At 36.6% G+C, this 20,737-nt stretch overlaps 1 protein-coding gene across 1 annotated transcript in view; it reads left to right on the top strand.

Annotated features, from left to right (window-relative positions):
* The window catches only part of Cad74A (cadherin 74A), an 850,889-nt gene that overhangs the window by 85,398 nt on the left and 744,754 nt on the right, over positions 1-20,737 (top strand). The window contains exon 7 of the mRNA XM_090396473.1: positions 10,835-10,963. Within this exon, the coding sequence (XP_090252599.1) occupies positions 10,835-10,963 (129 nt within the window). The remainder of the gene's footprint in view (positions 1-10,834; positions 10,964-20,737) is intronic.

Genomic DNA, 20,737 nt, shown 5'->3' with positions numbered 1-20,737 from the left:
CTTTGTTATCCACTTCTGTACCCTTTCCACAGTTAAATTATCCCCTTCAAATCCTGGGGACCAAATTTGAGAACAATAGTCTATGTGTGTGCTCTGATCAGGGTTTTACATAATGCAACGGATAACTCTTTTATCCCTTCAGGTCAGTGTCCTTCTCAGTATTGCAGCAATCCTTTGTGTTACCTTCACCACCTTTGCAATATGTCCCCTAAATTTCAGGTTTCTATCAATCATCAACCCAGATCTCTTGTCTCCCCTACTTCCTCCCGTACAGCTCCTCCAATAGAGTATGAAGTGTCCCATCGATGTGTCCAAAACCTCAAGACCTTACATTTTGCTGCATTATACATTCCCATTCATTTGCCCATCTGTTTATTTTATTCAGATCCTCTTGCAGGGCTACCACATCTGCACTATCACTAATAACCTTTCCCTGTTTCACATCATCTGCAAACAATCGAATATCCCCTGCAATCCACTGACAATGTCATTGATGTAAAGGTTAAACAATATAGGTCCCAGTACTGACCTGGGACCCCGCTTGTAACCTTCTGCCTCCTTGAAACTACCCCACCATACACAACTATCTGATACCTATCGGACAGCCAATTCTGAATCCAGTTGACCAACCTGACATCCAAACCCATGTGCTGCAACTTAAATATCAGCTTATCATGTGGCACCCTGTCAAATGCCTTTGCTAAATCCAAGAAAATGGCAGTATATGCCTTTTCCTCATGAACTGCTCTTCTGACTTTATTATAAAAGGCTAGCATATTACAAAAACAAGAGTGCCCTTAACAAATCCATGTTGACTCTCACAGATAACATTACCCTCATTCTAACTGCTGTATACTGTCCCTCACTAATTTTTCCAAGATCTTAACAACTACTGGTGACACACAAACTGGCCTGTAATTAGACACTTCCAGTCTGTTACCACCCTTATGCAATGGCACTATCTTACATTCCTTCTATTCCCGGCACCTTTTCCGTAGCCAGACTTTCATTGAAAAGCCATAGTGGAATTGTTCATTGAACAATTCCACTATGTCCTCTGCATCACTCTATTCCCATTTTTATCCCACAATGTCATTCTTACAGAATCATTTCTCCTTCTACTGGCCACATAGCTAAAAATATTTCCCTAAGATTTTCTTTGGATCTTAGGGCCAATCTGTTCTCATATTCCAGTTTTGCCTTCCTTACCACACTAGTCACTCTCCTGGCCTGTGTCTTACATTCTTCATGCATCTGCTCTTCACCTGCCTCTTTTTCACAGGCAGTGTCTGTTTAATGTTGTTTGTCATCCACTATACACTAAATTGTGCCCTCTTCTTCACTTATGGAATACAGCTTACTATTGCTGCTAACAAATATTCCTTCATAATTTCCCAGATTAATGATATCCTGGTCTTCCAATTTCTCACTCCATGCAACTTCCCCAAGTTTATATCTAAGATTATAATTACCTGCTTTATAATTCCATATGCGTTCCTGTCTCTTTGATACTCCTGCATGTCTATTCATCTTCCAAGTCAAAACTACATGGTCACTCTCTCCAACTGGTGGGAGAGATGTCATCTCAGTTGTTATCAACTCTTCTGATTCTATGACCAAATCCAAGACTCTTGAACCTCTTGTTCCCTCTATTATGTGTTGCCTAAGACATTTGTCCCTCAAGAATTCTCAGAATTCCATTACCTTATTGCTACATGCACCTTCCTCTCCCCAATTTATACTGCTGTAGTTAAAATCATCCATAACAATCATTCTTCCTGCACATGCCAATCTCAACTGTCTAAACATCTCCTGGTCTCCACCCTCTGTGCTCCTTGGTTTGTAGAAACACCCCACCGAATATCCTGTCCTGCCCACCTCTACCTCACACCATATGCTTTCAAAATCATTAATGTCACTGCCTTCCAAAGCCTTCACTCTTAAAGGACATAAGTCGTTGCTTATCATAAGCAGTACTCCACCACCACCACCCTTTCTCCTCCTATCCAGCCAAAAACGCTGTACCCTGCTACCTCTATTCCTGTTATTATATCCTCTTCTGTCTACCACGTCTTAGTGATCCCAATAATCTTTGGCCAGGCTAATGCTATCAGTACTACCAATTCCTCTCCTTTATTCCGGATATTCTAGCATTAGTATGAAGCAAAAAAATGCTGCTGTTTCTAAACCTAGCATTATCCCCTCTAGACTTCACTGTGCTCAGCATTACCTGGTGTTGTCCCCCTTCTCCCAAGCACCCATTCCCACAAGAGGTCACCCCTGCTACCATCCACCCTGGGTATTCTAATTTCCCTGCATTGACACACTAACTCATTCAGAAAACAGCAATCTCTCCAGATGCTACATCCTTTCTCATTCAAATACAAGCGGTCTCTTCGATATAATTCCTTTTTGTCCTCAAATGCCCTCCAAGCATTCAAGCATGCACATATTCCAATCCTCTCTTCTGACACATTCTAGCTATTATGTTATTCAATATGACTGCTCTTCTGCTCAGCTCTTCACTATCATACGTAGGCAACACTCGCACAATCTTTGATCTCTGCAGTTTCTTTTGTACACCCTCAAGCAAGAATATCATATCTCTCGCTGCCCAATTTACATTGCCTCTCAAGTCATTTGTTCCTACCATCACAAACATCTCATCCACCCTTTCATCCTTCTTAATTGCCATAGCCACTCTTTCTATCATTCCTCCAGGCAACACTCCTCGAGCATCCTATCTTGTACACTACGGATCATTGAGTCCCCATACATCACACCTCTTAGCACCTTGTTCCTCGATTGCTCACCTGAATCGCTCACTCTCTCTCCTCTAGCACTTTCTCTCTGTGTTCCCATATATTTGGGAAACTGATTAGCAGAGTGGTTAGCATATCCGCTCTCCAGCCAAAAGGCTGCAGGTTCGAATCCTGCTGTGAGCATAGATGTTTGTGCTTGTCTGTGAAAATACTAGTGGCGGTGGTCGGTGGTAGATAGCGTTGGTGTAGATGATGAAAGTAGTAGTTGGTGGATTGAGTGTTGGAGAATTGTAGAGTAGGTGCCCTCCCTCGATGAGTCTTGAGACTCCTTGGAGGTGTCATAATAATAATACTTGCCTCCCTTTCTGACATCATTCTATCCCTGGTTTCAGTGCTCCCTCGCATTCTTCTCATTCCCTCTCTCTTACTGTTTCAATTCTCTCCTCTTCTGTCATTCCCATAACTCTCTCTCATTGCTTCTCTTCCACTGTTCCTATTCTCTCCTCTTCTATCATTCTCATAACTCTCTTTCATTTCCTCTCCTTTACTGCTCCTATTCTCTCCTCTTTTATCATTCCCATAACTCTCTCTCTCTCACTCCTACTCTGATTTGTCTTGCATTCATCTCTTCCATTTGCCTAATCTCATCTTTCACACTTCTCATCTCATTCCTGAGACATTCCACCTGCTCTTTCAGCTCATCTATCTCTCTCTCTCTCTGCTAGTCAGCCACTCTTGTTTGCCATTCATCCTCCCAGTTGAGTCCATCTCCGAAAACTTCACAGTTATTCAACCTTTCCAAGCTCCTCACTCATTTTTTCATTCATATTTCTCTCGCTGTTCTCACCCTCTATCATACCACTCATCTTTCTATGGGGAGAATCTCCTACTTCTGACTCAACGTCAGTTATAATTATCTCTAACTCACCAAGTTCCTCCTATTGCCTGCAAGCTGTTGGAGAGATTGATTAGGAAAAGAATACAAGGTTAGTTTGATGGACATAGCATTCTTTATGTTGGCCAGCATGGATTTGTAAAGGGGTAGGTCTTATTTTCACAAGTTACTTGCATTTTGTGATAAGGTAACGAGTGTGTTAGATAAAGGAATATCATATATAGCGATATTCTTCAACTTTTCAAAGCATTTAATAGATTACCACATGATAAGCTTGTGTACAAGCTGTAGAGGATGGGAATAGATAGTGTATTGATTAGATGGATTAGAGATTTGCTCTGTAAAATGCCTTCAAGTTGTATATGATGAAGCAATGTCTCAAAAAAGGGGGGGTAATCAGTGGCATGCCCCTGGGTTCTTTTCTTGGGCTTCTGCTGTGTTTGTAAATGATATAACACGTGGACTGAGTGGGGATCTTCATTTGTTTGCTGATGATGATGCAAAGTTGGGTAAATTATAAGTAGCACTGCTGATGATAATTCCCTTCAGGAAGATTTGAATATACTTTTTGCTTGGACAAAGGAGTGGGGTTGTAGTTTTAAGATCAATAAGTGCAAGGTGTTACATTTTGGAGTGAAGAAATATAAGGCTGTGTACTATATTGACGATATTGTACTAGAGGACGTGGATGAGGTTCAAAATTTGGGTGTGATGGTTGACATTAGACTGAAGTTTAGAGGGCATCTTGCTACTGTTGCAAAGGTTGCATGTCATATTGCTGCTGTGATAAGTATTCCAACTTGTAGGGATAATTAAATGGTGCAACTGTATAAAGCACTGGTCAGACCATACTTGGACTGTTGCGCTCAAATCTGGCCACCTGTTTTCAGTATGATGTGGAGACAGTGGACAGGGTGCAGAGGTGAGTGACTAAGACAATGTCAGGATTTTGGAATGCTGGGTATGGAGAGAGCTTGAAAAAATGTGGGTTGCAGAGTTTGGTGAAAGGAGTAAAAGAGGTAACATGATAGAAACATTTAAGTTAATGAGAGGATTTTATCGGATTAATGCAGATGAGATTATGAAAAGAGTAGAAGGTGATAAGGAAAAATCTGAGATGAAGAGGGGTGTGAGCAGTAGATTTTTTACATAGAACATTGTCATCGAATGGAACGTATTATCAGATTGTATTGTTAATGCAAGGAGTGTTAAGGATTTAAGATTTGTATGATAAGTATGTGTCAGTTGAATGAACCGCCCACTGTGGAGTCTGCCTACTCCATGGAGGGTGCAGTAATAATAATAATATATGGCATGTTGGTAGATAGGCTTATACATTGATTGCTCATAACTATTATTTTTCAGGAAATAACAATGAATACTAAAATATTAATTATAATAATTTTAATAATGTCCTGTATTTCAATAATGTTGTATTGCCATCATCAGGGATCACAAAAACAATGATATATGTACTCAGGCACTAACACTGAGCAAATGTGGCTGAAGATATTCAACCAAAGTTGAGCCTAGAGTCCTAAATGGTGCCCCTTATTGGCCCTAGTTTCAGTAGCCTTGGCCATTTGGTTGAAGATCTGAGTATGAGTGTTTCCCAAATTTGCGACAGCCTCATGCACCCAAAATTTTTTTAGGTTTGGATTATTTTTTAGTAATATTTAGTAATAGTGATATTTTCCTTTTGTAAGGTAAACTGAGGCAGATTTGAAAAATAGCCTCTCGTATTTTTATTTACTTCAGTATAATAGAGTGGCCTTCTTCCAGCATATCTTGTAGCCTATGTCCAAAGCATGGTCAACAAATCTTGAGTAGTTGCAATAGTGAACTGAGATGTAGTCCTTGTTTTCAGAAATTCTGATTTGGCTGTTCTGCTTGTTTGGCATAGTAGGATAGTTTGCAACTGCAAGTGACCTGGTAGGTCTAGGGAATGTGTTTGGTCTTTGGTGGAGCACATAAGGGCTGTCAGTTTTCTATATGGTCTTTTATAGAAATTCTGAAATAGTGGATGTGAGGTTGTATTTCCTTAGGATTTTTGTCAGTTTTTTTGATGTGCCCTGGAAATATGGAATGGTGGTAGATTTTGACTAATCTCTGTTCTGAATGGGGAGGTGGAAGGTTTGTGGTTGCAGGGTTTTAATATTTTTTGGATTTTTTACGGATTGTAGGAATTGGATGAAAGTATTGTCGAGTGAAAATATCTACCTATAGGTTTTCTGTTAGAGAATGCTGGAGATCCATCAGGCTGACGTATAATCAGAGTGTCTAGGAATGTTGTTGTTTTCCTTTTGTAAGGTAAACTGGATCCTGCAGTGTTGATTGTTTAGATGTGGTAAGAAAATGTGGAGCATATCCAGACCATGTGGCCAAATGGAGAATACATCGTCTACATAGTGTAGCCAGACAGTGGATTTATGTGGGGCAGAATTTAATGCTTTTTCTTCAAAGGTCTCCATGAAGAAGTTGACCAGAGGTCCTGGGGATGGAGAAAGTGAGAATTCATGACTGTCCCCCTATGTATGTTTATAGAATTTTTCTTGCCAAATGTAATAGCCCGAGTTTATGGTGAACTGAAACATGGCTGAGATATCAGCAGGAAGTATGGCTTGGATGAGGACTAAGGGGTCTTTGAATGGGACACCAGTGAATAAAGAGGAGACATCAAAATTGTCCATTAAGTCAGTATGTTGGAGTGTGAGGTTTTCTATACTGGCTTTAAAGTGGGCTGAGTTTTTTTTTTTATCTGTGAAGTCATGTTGCCAGTATATTGTTTGAACACTTTGGCTAAATGTTTAGCTAATTTGCACATGGAATCAATGCCATCCACAATGAGACGTAATGGTACATTTTGTTTATGGATTTTTGTTAGTCCATATATCCAGGAGGGGGATTTAGAGTGCCACAGGCCAAGAGATCTTTTGAAGGAGCCTGTGGAGTGTTCTGAGTACTGCTGGGATCATATTCTATAGGAAGGTAGGTAAAACAATCTAGAAGTAAGGAGGCAAGCTTACCTGTGTAATCTAATTGGTTGAAAACCACAGTTGGCATTTCCCTTATTTGCTTTGGTAATTACTATTCTGTTGTTTTTAATTTATTGCAGAGCTTCAAATTCGTTGCTTGAGAGGTTGCTTTTTTGGCGGTTTTACATGAGTGAGTACGCTGGCTACATCTAGTCTGATGTTGTTGGCAATATGGTTGGGAAGGCCAAGGATACCTTGTTCTACTTGGATCATTATTTCTTCTGCAGGAATTTTTTTAGCTGCTAGTGCATAGTTATAGCCATGTGTGAGTGCACTAATTCAAACACAGTAAGCTTATCATCCTTCACCATGAAGGGAGGGTTGAGGCTTGGATGCTGAATTTTTTAGATTTTCATATTTCATGATGTCATCACATATTTTGAAATTCTTTGTCTGTTGAAGTCTTTGAGGTATCAGAAAAGATTTTCCAAAGGTCACCTATCAGCATTGGGGCAAGCTCCTCTTCTAATGCATGGATAGTTTTGTTAGAGTTGGCCAGGAGAATGCAAGTGGTGGCAATCTGTTCCCATAAAAGAGCTAAACTAATGTGCCTGTAAATACCTAACTTTAGGCCCAACTTTGGTTGCCTTTCTTTGGTCTCATTTGTCCAGTGTTGGAGTTTTCATGCATATATCATTGCTTTTGTGATCCCTGATGACGGCAACGTAACATTGCCAAAATATTGGATTAAATTTATTATAATTAATATTTTAGTATGTCATGTTATTTCCTGAAAAATAATAGTTATGATATAGGATGGTTATGGATATCTTGTAGTCTATGTTTGCAGGTGAAGAATGAGGATTTGGGGTTTTAGTATTATTTTATCTGTCAGGGGTGTGGCCATTGGCTGAAAAGGTGTTTTGTGTGTAGTTGAGATCAGTAGCAAGTGCAGTGTTATCTTAATAGAGCAGTTTTGCTCTCTGGACCAGTTTTCTTATAATGCTATACTATTTGGAGATGAGGGGTGATTGTAAAAGTGTTTTGTATATCTGGGCCATGTGGCCAAATAGCAAACATGACATCTACTCAGTGTAGCCAGATAGTAGGTTTGAGGGAGACAGAGTTTAAGGCATTTTTTCAAATTTCTTCATAAAGAAGTTTGCTGGTGGGTGGGGAAGAGAAGATTCCATGTCTGCACCCTCTATTTTTTGTAGAATTTTCCTTGCCACATATGAAATAGCCAACGTTCATGGTAAATGAAACAGGGCTGGAGGAAATTCTGCTTGGATTAGATCAAAGGTGTCTTTTAGTGGGACATTTGTGAATGAGAAGAAGGCATCAAAACTGACCATTAAGTTAGTGTTAAGAAGGGTGAGGTCTTGCATAAAAAAAAACACACCTACTTTAAGGGTGAAAAAGGTATACATGGCTTCACATTCCTTTATACAGACTTAATGGTCAGTTTCACATCTCCTCTTTATTCACAAATGCCACCAAATAAAGATATAAGTAGGTTGTGTATGGGACGGTGGTATCCAAAAAGAGGAACATGACTAGTAGAGTACTGCAGTAAATGGCCTTTGATAATAGACTGCCACATGACAAACTGGTTGAATTGAAATTGGAACAGATGTGGTTGAATAAAAGGCTAGTCAGTTGGATAGGTAGTTAGCTGTCAGGTATCAGTTGGTTGATTAATAGGGGAAATATTATTCCAAAAGAGGAATGGGTCTGTCTTGGAACCATTATTTTTTAACGTCTATGAAACACATAAAGACAGATTTCTGTTTTTCTATGCATTTTTGTATCGGTATTATGATGATGCCAAAACAGATCCCTGTGACTCTCCACTAGTGACCTTCCTGTTTTGAGATTAAAACTCGATATACAACCTGCTGATACTTGTTTGACAGCCAATCAACAATTAGCTTACTAGCATGTTATCTAATCCCATCTGTTCTATTATAGTTTAGCTGTAAATTGTCATGTGGCAGGTCTAGCAGAATCCTTTGAAATATGCAAGTACACCACTGTATATGAATCTCCTTTATCAAGTGAATTTGTCACCTTGTTGTAAGACATAAGCAGATTGCTGAAACACGACTTTGCCCATAACAAACCCATGTTGACTATCATAAAGAATACTGCTATTATGAACTCACATCTGAATCCTAGTCCTCACCAACTTCTTTAACACCTTAACAGTAACCCAAATATAGACTGGCCTATAATTTGTAGCTTCAGTCTTATCCCTTCCCCTTTGTGAAATGAACAATTTTTCCCACCTTCCATTCCTTGGGACTTGTCCTATTGCAAGACTGATGTTAACCAGGTGTGCCATTAATTCCATAAAGCATTCCTTCAACACACAGGGCTATGTATTGTTAAACCTGTTGCTTTATTAACATCAGGTTTACTTAATTCCTCATATATTTTCTGCTCATTCACCAGCCGTCCCTCCTCTACTATACCCTCTACACACTAATGTCTCTTGATTTTGCCTTCGTGAGGATGAAATACACTGATAAACCAACATTGAATACTTCAACTGTATCTTCCACATTGGTTACCAAATTGCTAATGTCATCAACAGCATCATTCTCCCCATAGTCATTTTTTCTTGTACTTGCCATATATTAAAAGAACTCACTAGGATTTTTTTTATCTTCATTGGCTAATTTCTTCTCATCGTATACTTTTGCTGTCTTTAAAACTGAGTGACCTTCCTGGCCTACCTTTTTTACTCTTCATGTAACTGATCATTATCAACATTCATCTTGTGTTGCCTTCTTCAAGATTTCAGATTTAATCTCTTCATTCATTAAATTTATTCGTATGTTGTTTGGACTTTTCACTTTTGGAATACACTCAGACATTGCTACTGTTAAATAAGCTCTTGATCAATGTTCATGCAGCATTTGTTTCCTTCTCTCTTAACTCCTCTTTTCACACTATAGCTCCAAGCTGTCTCCTAAGCTTTTCATAATCACCAACCTTAGTTCTTATATGACTGGCAACTCAAGTGATCACTTGGTGGTCACTCTCACAAACCAGGGGAAGATTAGAGACACTCTATTCACATTCACATCCTCTGGTGATACTTCCAGATTTAATAGTCTTAACCATTATGTGCCCTCTGCTACATATTGCTTCAGATTGTCGTCACTTAGAATTCGTGAAATTTCGTTGGAAGTTTTTTCACTTGGTTATGCTATAAATTAAAGATCCCGAGAAATTATATACTTGGTTTAATCCTTTATCCAAGTGTAAGCAAACAAAGTTTGTACCTGAAGTATCTTCAGGACTGGGGCAACTCGTGGTAAAAGTGGTATGACTTCACATCACTTGCCTTAGTATCCCATAATGCAAAGCACATCTACTTGCGGACAGGTCGAAACTGGTTTGGGTAGTAACCCTTCCCATAAAGCATAGCATAATACATGTCCACAAGGAGATGTGCTTTGCATTATGGGATACTAAGGCAAGTGATGTGAAGTCATACCACCTTTACCACGAGTTGCCCCAGTCCTGGAATAATAACCACTCCTACTCATGTGCTGCTTCTCCACTACCCCATCTCTGAATTCTTTTTACCTGTTGCTGATCTTACCTTATACACCTTTCACACTCAATTTCCCATGTAGGCCATTCCATTCCTATGCTGACCATCCATATACATGCATTCATTACTGATTTCAGACTATGTGAAGCTTATATTTGGTTCAGTAGCTCTTGAAGAGCTGATGCATTTTTTGATGATAATGGATAGGCCACTGAAGTTTAGAGGAAAGAGGGAGAAGTTGAAGTGGCTTTTTTGTCATGTGACCACTCTTACTCATGTGCTGTTTCTCCACTACCCCATCTCTGAATTCTTTTCACCTGTTGCTGATCTTCTATATCTTATACACCTTTCACACTCAATTTCCCATGTAGGCCATTCCATTCCATATGACTTCACTGGAATTATAAGTGCAGATTTGATTACCAGGATTGGGGTATGAGAGCTACATCAGGAGCATCTTACATGTCATGTCTAAGAAAATGTAAATTATGAAATGCATGTATGGTATTCTGTGGTAAGCCTCTAATACGATAATGATATAATAATACTTACACAGAATGTGTCTTGCAAGTGTGTTTTGTCTATAATATATAATCTTTTTGAATCTATTTCAGTACATATGTATGTTTATTTGTAGGACTTATCAGTTTCACAACGACTAAATTCATCTGTAAACATTGTGATTGAGATCAGAGACATTCAGGATCAGCCTCCTTTGTTTCAGAATGCCCCATATACAGCTACAGTTTCAGAAAACAGCCCACCAGTAAGCTTTAGATCAATTTTAATTTAAAACACTTAAAATTTTTTTGTGTATTTTGAAAAGTAATCATCATAAAACAAAATACTTATTTCTTGATCAGGTTTACTCTAATGCAGAATTTTTTAAATTTATTTTTTTATTGCAGATAAAAATTTATTTAACTCAAACTTAATCAAAATTTTAAATGGAATAATTGTAGTTAGTAATTTAATTCTGAATAACACATTCTTACACACTATTCTTTTCAATATAAAATTCAATTTTATTATTATTATTATCTTGGATAATAATAATAATAATAAAATTGAATTTTATATTGAAAAGAATAGTGTGTAAGAATGTTTTAAAATGAATCAAAATTGAGCAGCTTTCAGCTTTCACTGGCAAACTCTGAAGAAAACATTGATTGATTCAGCCTCATCCTCATTTCCATAGTGGACTCAGGAAGTTAAAGAGGCACTCAGGGAAAATAAGAAAGCATATCGCAAAATCTTGGTAAGTCAGCTTGTTATCTTAGAGAATACAGAGAAAAACGTAAGAAAGCAAAGCATTGTGTAAAACTAGCTAAACAAAAGTCATGACAAGACTTTGGTAAGAACATAGAAAATAAATATCAGAAGGTAGTAAAATATTCTGGAGACTGTAGAAAAAGCCTAGAAATGAATACTGCAAAAAGAATCAGTGATGATAAAGGTGATATTAAAAATAGTAATAAAGATATTCTAGATGTTTGGAATAATTACTTTGAAAGATTGCTAAATGAAACAAGTGATGTCAGCACAGTGGTAGGAAAAACCCAACAGGAATTGCAGTCAGGATTACATTTACATACTTGAAGTAGAAAAAGCCATAAAAAAAAAAAAAATCTGAAATGTCAGCTGGAGTAGGTGAAATACAACCAGAAATGCTCAAATATGGAGATATAAAAGTTTTACAGTGACTTCACTGCATAATTCAGAATGCATGGTCAGAGGATTGGATTCTGGATGATTAGAACAGAGCTCTCATAGTACTCAGCTCTAAAAGGGAAATAAAACTGAATGTGACAATTACAGAGGTATTTTCTTACTCACTGTTCCTGTAAGATTTATGCAAGTATACTTGAGAAATGGCTAAGAAAAACTGTGGAAAGGAAGCTTGGTGAAGAACAAGCTGAGTTCAGACCAAATAGAGGTTATCAGGATCAGATTTTTACTTTAAGACATATAGTTGAGATATCTTGGAAATATAACAAGGATTTGTTATATTTCCAAGATATTTGTTATTGTTTGTATTTAAGTTTTGTAGATGTGGGAAAGACATATGACAGAGTACCATGAGGACAGCTCTTCAAAATGCTACAGTTATATGATGTAAAGTGGACATTATATTGAGCAATACATAATCTCTATTTAAGGTAAGTCAGCAGTTAGAATTAAAGGAGGTACAGGAAGATGGTTTGTGGTAAAATCAGGTGTGCAACAAGGGATGCACATCTATATGGATCACATTATTTGTGCACTTTTGCAAAAATTGCATTTTTTCATGTTTTCTCTTCAAAAAACACTTGATTTTCCCACATCTGATATCAAAATTGGTGATGTTAATCTTAGGTTTTTTTTTTACTTTATGCAGATGATGTTATACTTCTGAATAAATCCAGTACATGTCTGCAGGATTCCTGACTAAACTGAAAAACTATTGTAAAAAATGTAATAAATTTGATATGAAAATCATTAATAGAAATTATAAAAATCAAGGAGATATTTAGATATTAAATCCAGCATTATTTCAAAGATGAATACAGAAACTATAAAAGTTTCGTATGAAATTTGACCAGAGAGCTTACGGGAATACACTCGCTAGCATTTACAAGTTGCTCTAGCTGGACCTTATAGGCTAGGACAACTTGTATGAGGATATATGAAGAATATATGGGAGAAATAATTCAGACATACCTTTGTAGGATGTTGCTGGCTGTCTTCTTTAAGAAGCCAGTGACATTATAAAATTAATTAATTATATCTTATGCATATTAATTATTATTACGTGACACCTCCAGGGAGTCCAAGGGACTCATCGAGGGATGGCACCTACATCATTATCTACACCAATGCCATCTACCACCCACCACCACTGGTATACTCACAGACAATCATAAACATCCATGCCCACGGTGGGATTTGAACCTGCAGCCTTTTGGCTGGAGAGCAGATATGGTAACCATTCAGCCAACCAGACTGGCAAAGGGGCACTCCTAAACAAAAATAGGCTAAATTACCATAAAAATAATTAGTGGATTATTTATATTTCTTGATCAAAAACTAGACCGTATGACAATAGCTCATTATATTTATCAGAGGTAACCTACTGGTCCTTTCATTTAAACTAAATGCTACAAGAAAAATTAGCAAACAGTTGTGTGATGCCATGATGGAAGATTTTTTAAAAGATCTTGGTGGTTTTGAGAGTTTATTTTTCACTTGGTTAGACTATAATAAGTTTAGTTTAATCCTTTATCCAAGTGTGAGCAAACAAAGTTTGCGCCTGAAAGTATCTTCAGGACTGGGGTAAGGTAGTACAACACCAACTCAACTTGTTGCAAAGGTGAAGAAAGCTTTCATCATTCCTATCTCAGTATCTCCCATAATGCAAAGCACATCTCCTTGCAGATATGTGTAATGCATAGCATTACACATATTGTCATTACAAACACCGCCACTAGTGTTTTCACAAACAATAACAAACATCCATGCCCATGGCAGGATTCGAACCCACAGCCTTTTGGCTGGAGAGTGAATATGCTGACCACTTGGCCAGCCAGGCCGGCAATAATGTAATACTATTGTGATATCTTGATACCTCTTCGAGGGTATATATCAGAAAATTTTCCAGTTTATGTATCATGTCTCTATTTACCCATTCCTAGCCTTAATTAGTTTTTTTCTGTACCTTAATCACCTATACCAGAGATACTGCCTGATGCAAAATTTTTTATATCTGTGTTAGATTGATCTTCCTTTAATTAAGCATTAAATCTTGAGCCCTTGGACTTAAAGGCATTATAAACATTGCCAATTTTTCACACATTCTCTTGATATAGATATACGTGCTTCACCTAATCCTGTTGCTGCATTCACTTTGTGATTTTAGAATAATCTGAACATTTTTAATTTATCTATCTCTATCCTACTTGGGCAGATTATTTGTTTTAAAAAAATAAAGGCAGAAGCAAATATACACATTAATCTTATAAAATACAAAAAAGAGAAAACATTTCTAGTGAAAGTAGAAAAAAAAGCACAACCATTAAACTGAATTAGTAAAATGTGATAAAGCTCTTAATGTACTCTGTAGGGAGCATTAAAACTGCATTCAGTTGACTGAACCTCCAAAAGTTTAGATTTAGCCAACCAACTTGTATTCTTATTGGCTTAAATCAATATACAAAATGATGGTACAACATGACAAAATTTCCTGCCGGCTGGAGCGTTGCCCAGTTAAACAAGGCCCCTGTTGTTTTTGCCAGGGAACCAGGGTGAACAGCAAAAAGTCAGCTACTGGAACAAACCCGAAAACACACCCCAACTCAACATCACCAGAGTTGAAGATCGGTACTATCAACATAAGAAGCCTGAATGGCAAAGAAATGAAGCTAGCTGAGGAATTAGATAAGTACCAGATCGATATAATGGAGGTGACTGAAACAAAAAAGACAAAAACTGGTGATACCGTTCTGAGCAATAAATACAAAATGTTATATTCAGGCAATGACAATCGAGGAAAAGAAGGAGTAGCCATCGTATTCAACACCAAATACAAGGCTAATCTTCTTGAATGGCAGGTAGTCTCGAGTAGGGTGATATGGGCAAATATCAGAATGGGGAACTGGATGATGAGACTTATTTGTGCCTATGATCCCACAGAAGGCTCTACTAATGTAGAAGTGGAAGAATTTTTTGAGACTCTAGAGAAAGCTACTGACACAATGAAAAAGGAAAAGTTGGTCCTTGTTGGGGATCTAAATAGCAGAGTAGGAAGTGATTGTGAGACATACAAAAATATTTTGGGAAAATTTGGAGAAAAGAGCAAAGCTAATAATAATGGCAAATACCTGTAGGATTTCTGCTCAGGACATGGACTGGTTATTACTAACACCATGTTCCAACATAAAAATGTGCACAAATTCACATGGAGAGAAGAGGCAAGAAATAAGAAAAGTCTCCTTGACTGTGTTATTGTTGATAGTGATGTTTTCTCCCTGGTGCAGGACACCAGAGTGTATAGAGGATTTGAAATTGGAAGTGATGACTATTTAGTCTTGAGCAGGATAAAATTGAATTTCATATGGAAAAGAATAACATGTAAGAAAGTTTTAAAGTGAATAAAAGTTGAGCAGCTCTCAGATGTGAGCTGTAGACTAAAGTACACAAAGATTATTGAGAAAATAAATATCAGAAAAAATGAAAGAGTTTGAGAACAGGAATCAAACCTTGGAGATTCAGTGGCAAACCTTGAAGAAAACCCTGATTGATTCAGCTAGAGAGGCATGTGGTGAAGTTGGCTGCAAGGATAGAAAAATTAGAACTCTATGGTGGACACAGGAAGTTAAAGAGGCAGTGAAGGAAAAGAAGAAAGCATATCAAAAGTTCCTGGCAAATAAGTCAGCTTGTGCTCTTAGAGAATACAGAGACAAATGTAAGAAAGCTAAACACTGTGTAAAACTAGCTAAACAAAAGTCATGGGAGAACTTTGGCAAGAACATAGAAAATAAATATCAAGAAGGTGACAGAATATTCTGGAGATTGTTGAAGAAGCTCAGAAATGAAGGAAAGAGTGTGTTGTGAAAGGAATTAGAGATGATAAAGGTGACCTGAAAACAGGAGAGAAAAGTATCCTTGAAGTATACAGTAATTATTTTGAAAAATTGCTAAAGAAACAAGCAGTGATAGCACAGTGGTAAAAAACACCCAACAGGCATGTAGTCAGGAATATATATCCATACTTGAAATAGAAAAAGCCATCAAAAGCCTGAAATGTGGAAAGGCAGCAGGAGTAGATGATATTCGACCAGAAATGCTTAAGTATGGTGGTATAAAAGTCTTATAGCTGCACTGCATAGTTCAGAAGGCGTGGACTGATGATTGGGGTAGAGCTGTCATAGTACCCATATATAAAAAGGGAAATAAAACTGAATGTGAGAATTACAGAGGTATTTTATAAATCTTACCAGAATTATAATACCAGAGGTATTATAAATCTTACCAGGTAAGATTCCTGGTAATATTTATGCTAGTATACTTGAGAAACAGTTGAGAAGAATTGTGGAAGAAAAGCTTGGTGAAGAACAAGCTGGATTCAGACCAAATAGAGGCTGTCAGGATCAGATCTTCACTTTACGACAAATAGTCGAGAAATCATGGGAATATAACAAAGATCTGTATTTAAGTTTTGTCGATCTGGAAAAGGCATATTACGAGGTGCCAAAAGAGAAGCTATTCCAAATGCTACAGTTATATGATGTTAATGGGGCATTATATCAAGCAATACTTGGTCTTTATTTGAGTTGTAAATCAGCAGTTAGGATTGAAGGAAGTACAGGAAGTTGGTTTAATGTTAAATCTGGTGTGAGACAAGGATGTACATTATCTCCTATTTCATTCATTATCTATATGGATCATGTTATGAAGGAAAGTGGTATTAAACCTGATATCAAAATTGGAGATTTTCATTTCAGCTCTTTGCTTTATGCAGACAATGTTAAAACCTCTAAATAAATCTGCTACAAGTCTGCAAGATTCTCTGACTAAATTGAATAACTGTTGTAATAGATATGGTATGAAGGTCAGCAATAAAAAGACAATGACAATGAAAATAGACAGAATCATTGAAAATGTCACCTGCGCTATGAATGGAGAGCCTGTGGAACAAGTAACACATTTCAGTTACTTAGGCACGATTTTTAGTGAAGATGGTAAATTAAATATGGAAATAGACAACAGAATCAACAAAGCTGGTATGGTAGGAAGTCAATTAAATAAATTCATATGGAGTAAGAGAGAAATTAGTCAGAACACTAAATTAGCTGTTTACAAGACTGTTCAAACCAGTTTTAACTTATGGATCTGAGAGCTGGGCCAGAAGTAAAACACTTGACCAAATACTAGAGACTGCAGATATGAGAGTCCTGAGAAAGATTATAGGTGTGAATAGATGGCATCAATGGCGATATCATATTAAAAATGAGGATATTATTAAAGAACTTGATATTGTTAGCATCCAGGAATGGGTCAGCAGAGCTAATCTCAGATTGTATGGTCACTGAAACAGAATGGGAGAGGAAAGATTAACAAAACAAGTGTTCTCTGCCAGGTTGGCAGGAAAAAGACCCAGAGGAAGACCAAGATATAGATGGATTGATATGGTACAAAGTGCTTTGGACAATAGACATATAAGATCTGATAATGTTGAAGTCTTGACAAGTAATAGACTGATTTCGATGAAAATTGTAGATAGGAAGTTAGTAACGTTATAAATTTTTCATGTAGTTCTATCATATCCTGTACACCACTTGAGAGTACTGTTGGATTCTGAATATATAGAGATTTGAGTAATTAATATTTGCTTCAGAATCCAACATGATCTTCGATCACATAAGCAAAACTTGTAAATATTATTTATTGTAAATCACTTGTTTATAAATTAATATTCATATAACTACCTTTAAGTTTTATTAATATTTAATTATCTAATCAAAGATATGTATTAATAGTGAAATGACTCTGTATCAAAATATTATTAAGTTTATTTTATTTATTGCTATGTTAATATTATAAGAATTTGTATTCAACATTTTAACTGTGCATTAATTGAAGTGTAAATATTCCTTATTTGTTCCTGTATGTAGAGGTATAACATTGTGCAATACCTCAGTTTTATTATATTTTGTTTTGGTTGTCATGTAGACGCATGTAAGATAGCTGGCACGAGTTTAGAACAGTGTGTGACAGATTAGTATTGAAAGGTTTGAAAGGATTTTAGTTGAAGAGCGCACGAGAATAATTTCGGTGGGAAGAGGGGATATATAAGCGAAGAGCGGAGAAAACGATTCATTCGGATGGAATCGAAGAAGATTGATTCAGGGAATCAGAGTGCGATAACAGCGAGTCAGCGAGTTACTCAAGTAGCTAATTAAAGTTTACTAGTCGAGGAGCGAGTTAGCTAGTAAGTTGTAGAACAACAAATAAAGCAACAGAAGATAGCAAGGTGACAACTGGATGACTAGCTATACTTTAGCTAGCATTTAAATTCATAACCGACTTTTCAGGGACACACGGAAACTTGAAGCTTAGTACAGAGTAACTAAGAGAATAAGTAGAGGCAGCAAGGTTAAATTTAAACGATAGCTGTGTTAAGAGATATAGTGCCTAAAAGATTAATTAAATGCCTGAAGTATAGGCAATTGTGCATAAAAACTTCAAGTTAAAGAATTACTGTGTGTTATCTTAGTTCAAGAGTTATTAGTAGAATACTAAATTGGTCAAGTGATGTCAAAGATAGTACAAACCTTTTTAACTGAGCAAGAACGTTTAACTATGTGAATCGCGACCATTAATTTTTTCAGTTATTACTAAGAAGATTTGTTTTAATGAGTGTTGTTAATTGTTTTAAGTGTATACAGTTATCAGAAATGTTCGTCTATAAGTAGATGAACAAGGAAGATTACCAGTAAGAATCATCCAACTATCGATATTCCTATGCGGAGATATGTGTGTGTTTCTTCCTAGAATATCCCTATATTAACAGTAACTATTGCGGAGGTTAGCTGGAGTATGGATTTAAAAATGTATACTTGTGAAGAAGTGTTACTGCCCTATTATTGTATTTGGAACTTAAGTAACTATGAGATATTAATGTAATTGATCACTAAGGAACTTTATGACATTGAACTTTATTAAATAGTTAAATGAACTTTGTGAAGGCTGTATTTCAGACAACAGATTAACCGTTGCCTGAGATAGTATGACTATATTACCAGATGAGCTAAAATGTTTATAATACCTTATTCAGTGATTTAAATTAAAGTGTATAATTTGTAAGCCTATATTAAATGTTTGTTTTGTTGATCTAAAGTTGTATTTTGCCTGAATCTCTTTTACTGCACCGTTCATAAAATAATCGAACCAAAGCAGGTGAATTAAATAAGTTAAATAAACTTGGCCTGTATACATAATAATAACATATCAAGGGGAAATAGTTGAGAGTTGGTTTTACTTAAATTCTTGGACTAATTTAGATATAGAGTGACGCAGTAAATAAATACAAATTTTCTCTATATTTGGATTAGAAATCAACTAGCAACTTATTTTTTGTTTAAGAACATCGTAGTGACAAACATGACGGATCCAAGGTATAAGTTAAGACGAAATAGGATCCAACAGTACATAGCAGGAATTTGATGGTGATGAAAATATTTGCAGAAAAGATTTTTTCTGATATCAAATCAAACAGCTTTTATATTTCTGGTTTGCTCATAATTTATGGAAGTTCATTATGTCACACAGTATATATATATATATATATATATATATATTCCTCTGTTTGTTTGTTTTTTTGAAAAAACTTTCCATATATTTTTATTTTATTTCCTTCTAGTAAAAAATTTCATGCTTTTTTAATATACTTGAAGGTTTTAAATTCCTCTTGTAATCTATTATTCGTTTAAGAGTTCAGGTTATGAGTTTATATCTGCCAACATTGTTCAATCAAAATTATGTTCCAAAAATTTTTAAATCAACAAATCAAGAACATGTATGTGTTCGTCATTATAGGCGGTGTAATAACCGATGTTTCTGTTATTTTACTATTATTTATTATTATTATGATTCATGCCTCCATGGAGTCACAAGACTCATTGTGGTAGGTCAACCCTGGAACATATAATATGTATTCTATTATTATTATTCAGTCCACCATGGAGTCAATAGACTCCTTGTGGGAGGTCATCCTTCCTAGAAAACACAAATTCTATCATGCCACTCCAGGAACCCATTGACCATTTGTGCTCTCACCACTCTATAAGGCAATGCATTTCATGGTTTCAACCACGTTCCCTGCAAAGAAACCACTCCTTACCCTCTTGCTCACAACTTCCTTTTGTAACTTCCAAGGACCTTGTCCTCGCTCCTTCCCCCTGCACTACCAAATGAAAGAACTCCCCACTTTCAACCTCTGTAACTACCTATTGACAGTTTAAAAGTCTCAATCATATCACCTTTTCTTCTTCTGTTTACCAAACTGTGCAGTCCACATTCCCTCAGCTTATTCTGATGACTAATATTGTCAGTCCTGATACCATCTTTGTTATAATCTCCATTCTTTCCATGGTAAATTTATCCCTTTCAAATCTTGGGGACCAAATTTGAGCATAGTAGTCCAGGTGTGGTCTAATCAGGGCTTTATACAATGGAATGACAACTCTTTTATCTCTTCAGGTCAGCATCCTTCTCAGTATTGAAGCGATCCCCTGGGTTACCTTCCACCTTTGCAGTATGTCCCCTGAATTTCAGGTTTCTGTTAATCATTATCCCCCAGATCTCTTGCTTCCCCTACTCCCTTCAGTATAGTTCCTCCAACAGAACATGCAGTCTCCCATCGATGTATCCAAAATTCAAGACTTCATTTAGCTGTATTAAACTGACATCCCCCATTCATTTACACATCTCTCCTGTTTGTTCAAATCCTCTTGTAATGCTACCACATCTGCACTATTACTAATAACACTTCCCAGCTTCACAT

The sequence above is a fragment of the Typopeltis vanoorti genome, chromosome 8 (genome assembly GCF_054136105.1).
Source record: "Typopeltis vanoorti isolate ZY-2024b chromosome 8, IOZ_Tvanoo_1.0, whole genome shotgun sequence".
Classification (NCBI taxonomy): Eukaryota; Metazoa; Arthropoda; class Arachnida; order Uropygi; family Thelyphonidae; genus Typopeltis; species Typopeltis vanoorti.
Note: the sequence above shows the minus strand (reverse complement) of the source record. Positions and strands in the feature narration are given on the sequence as shown.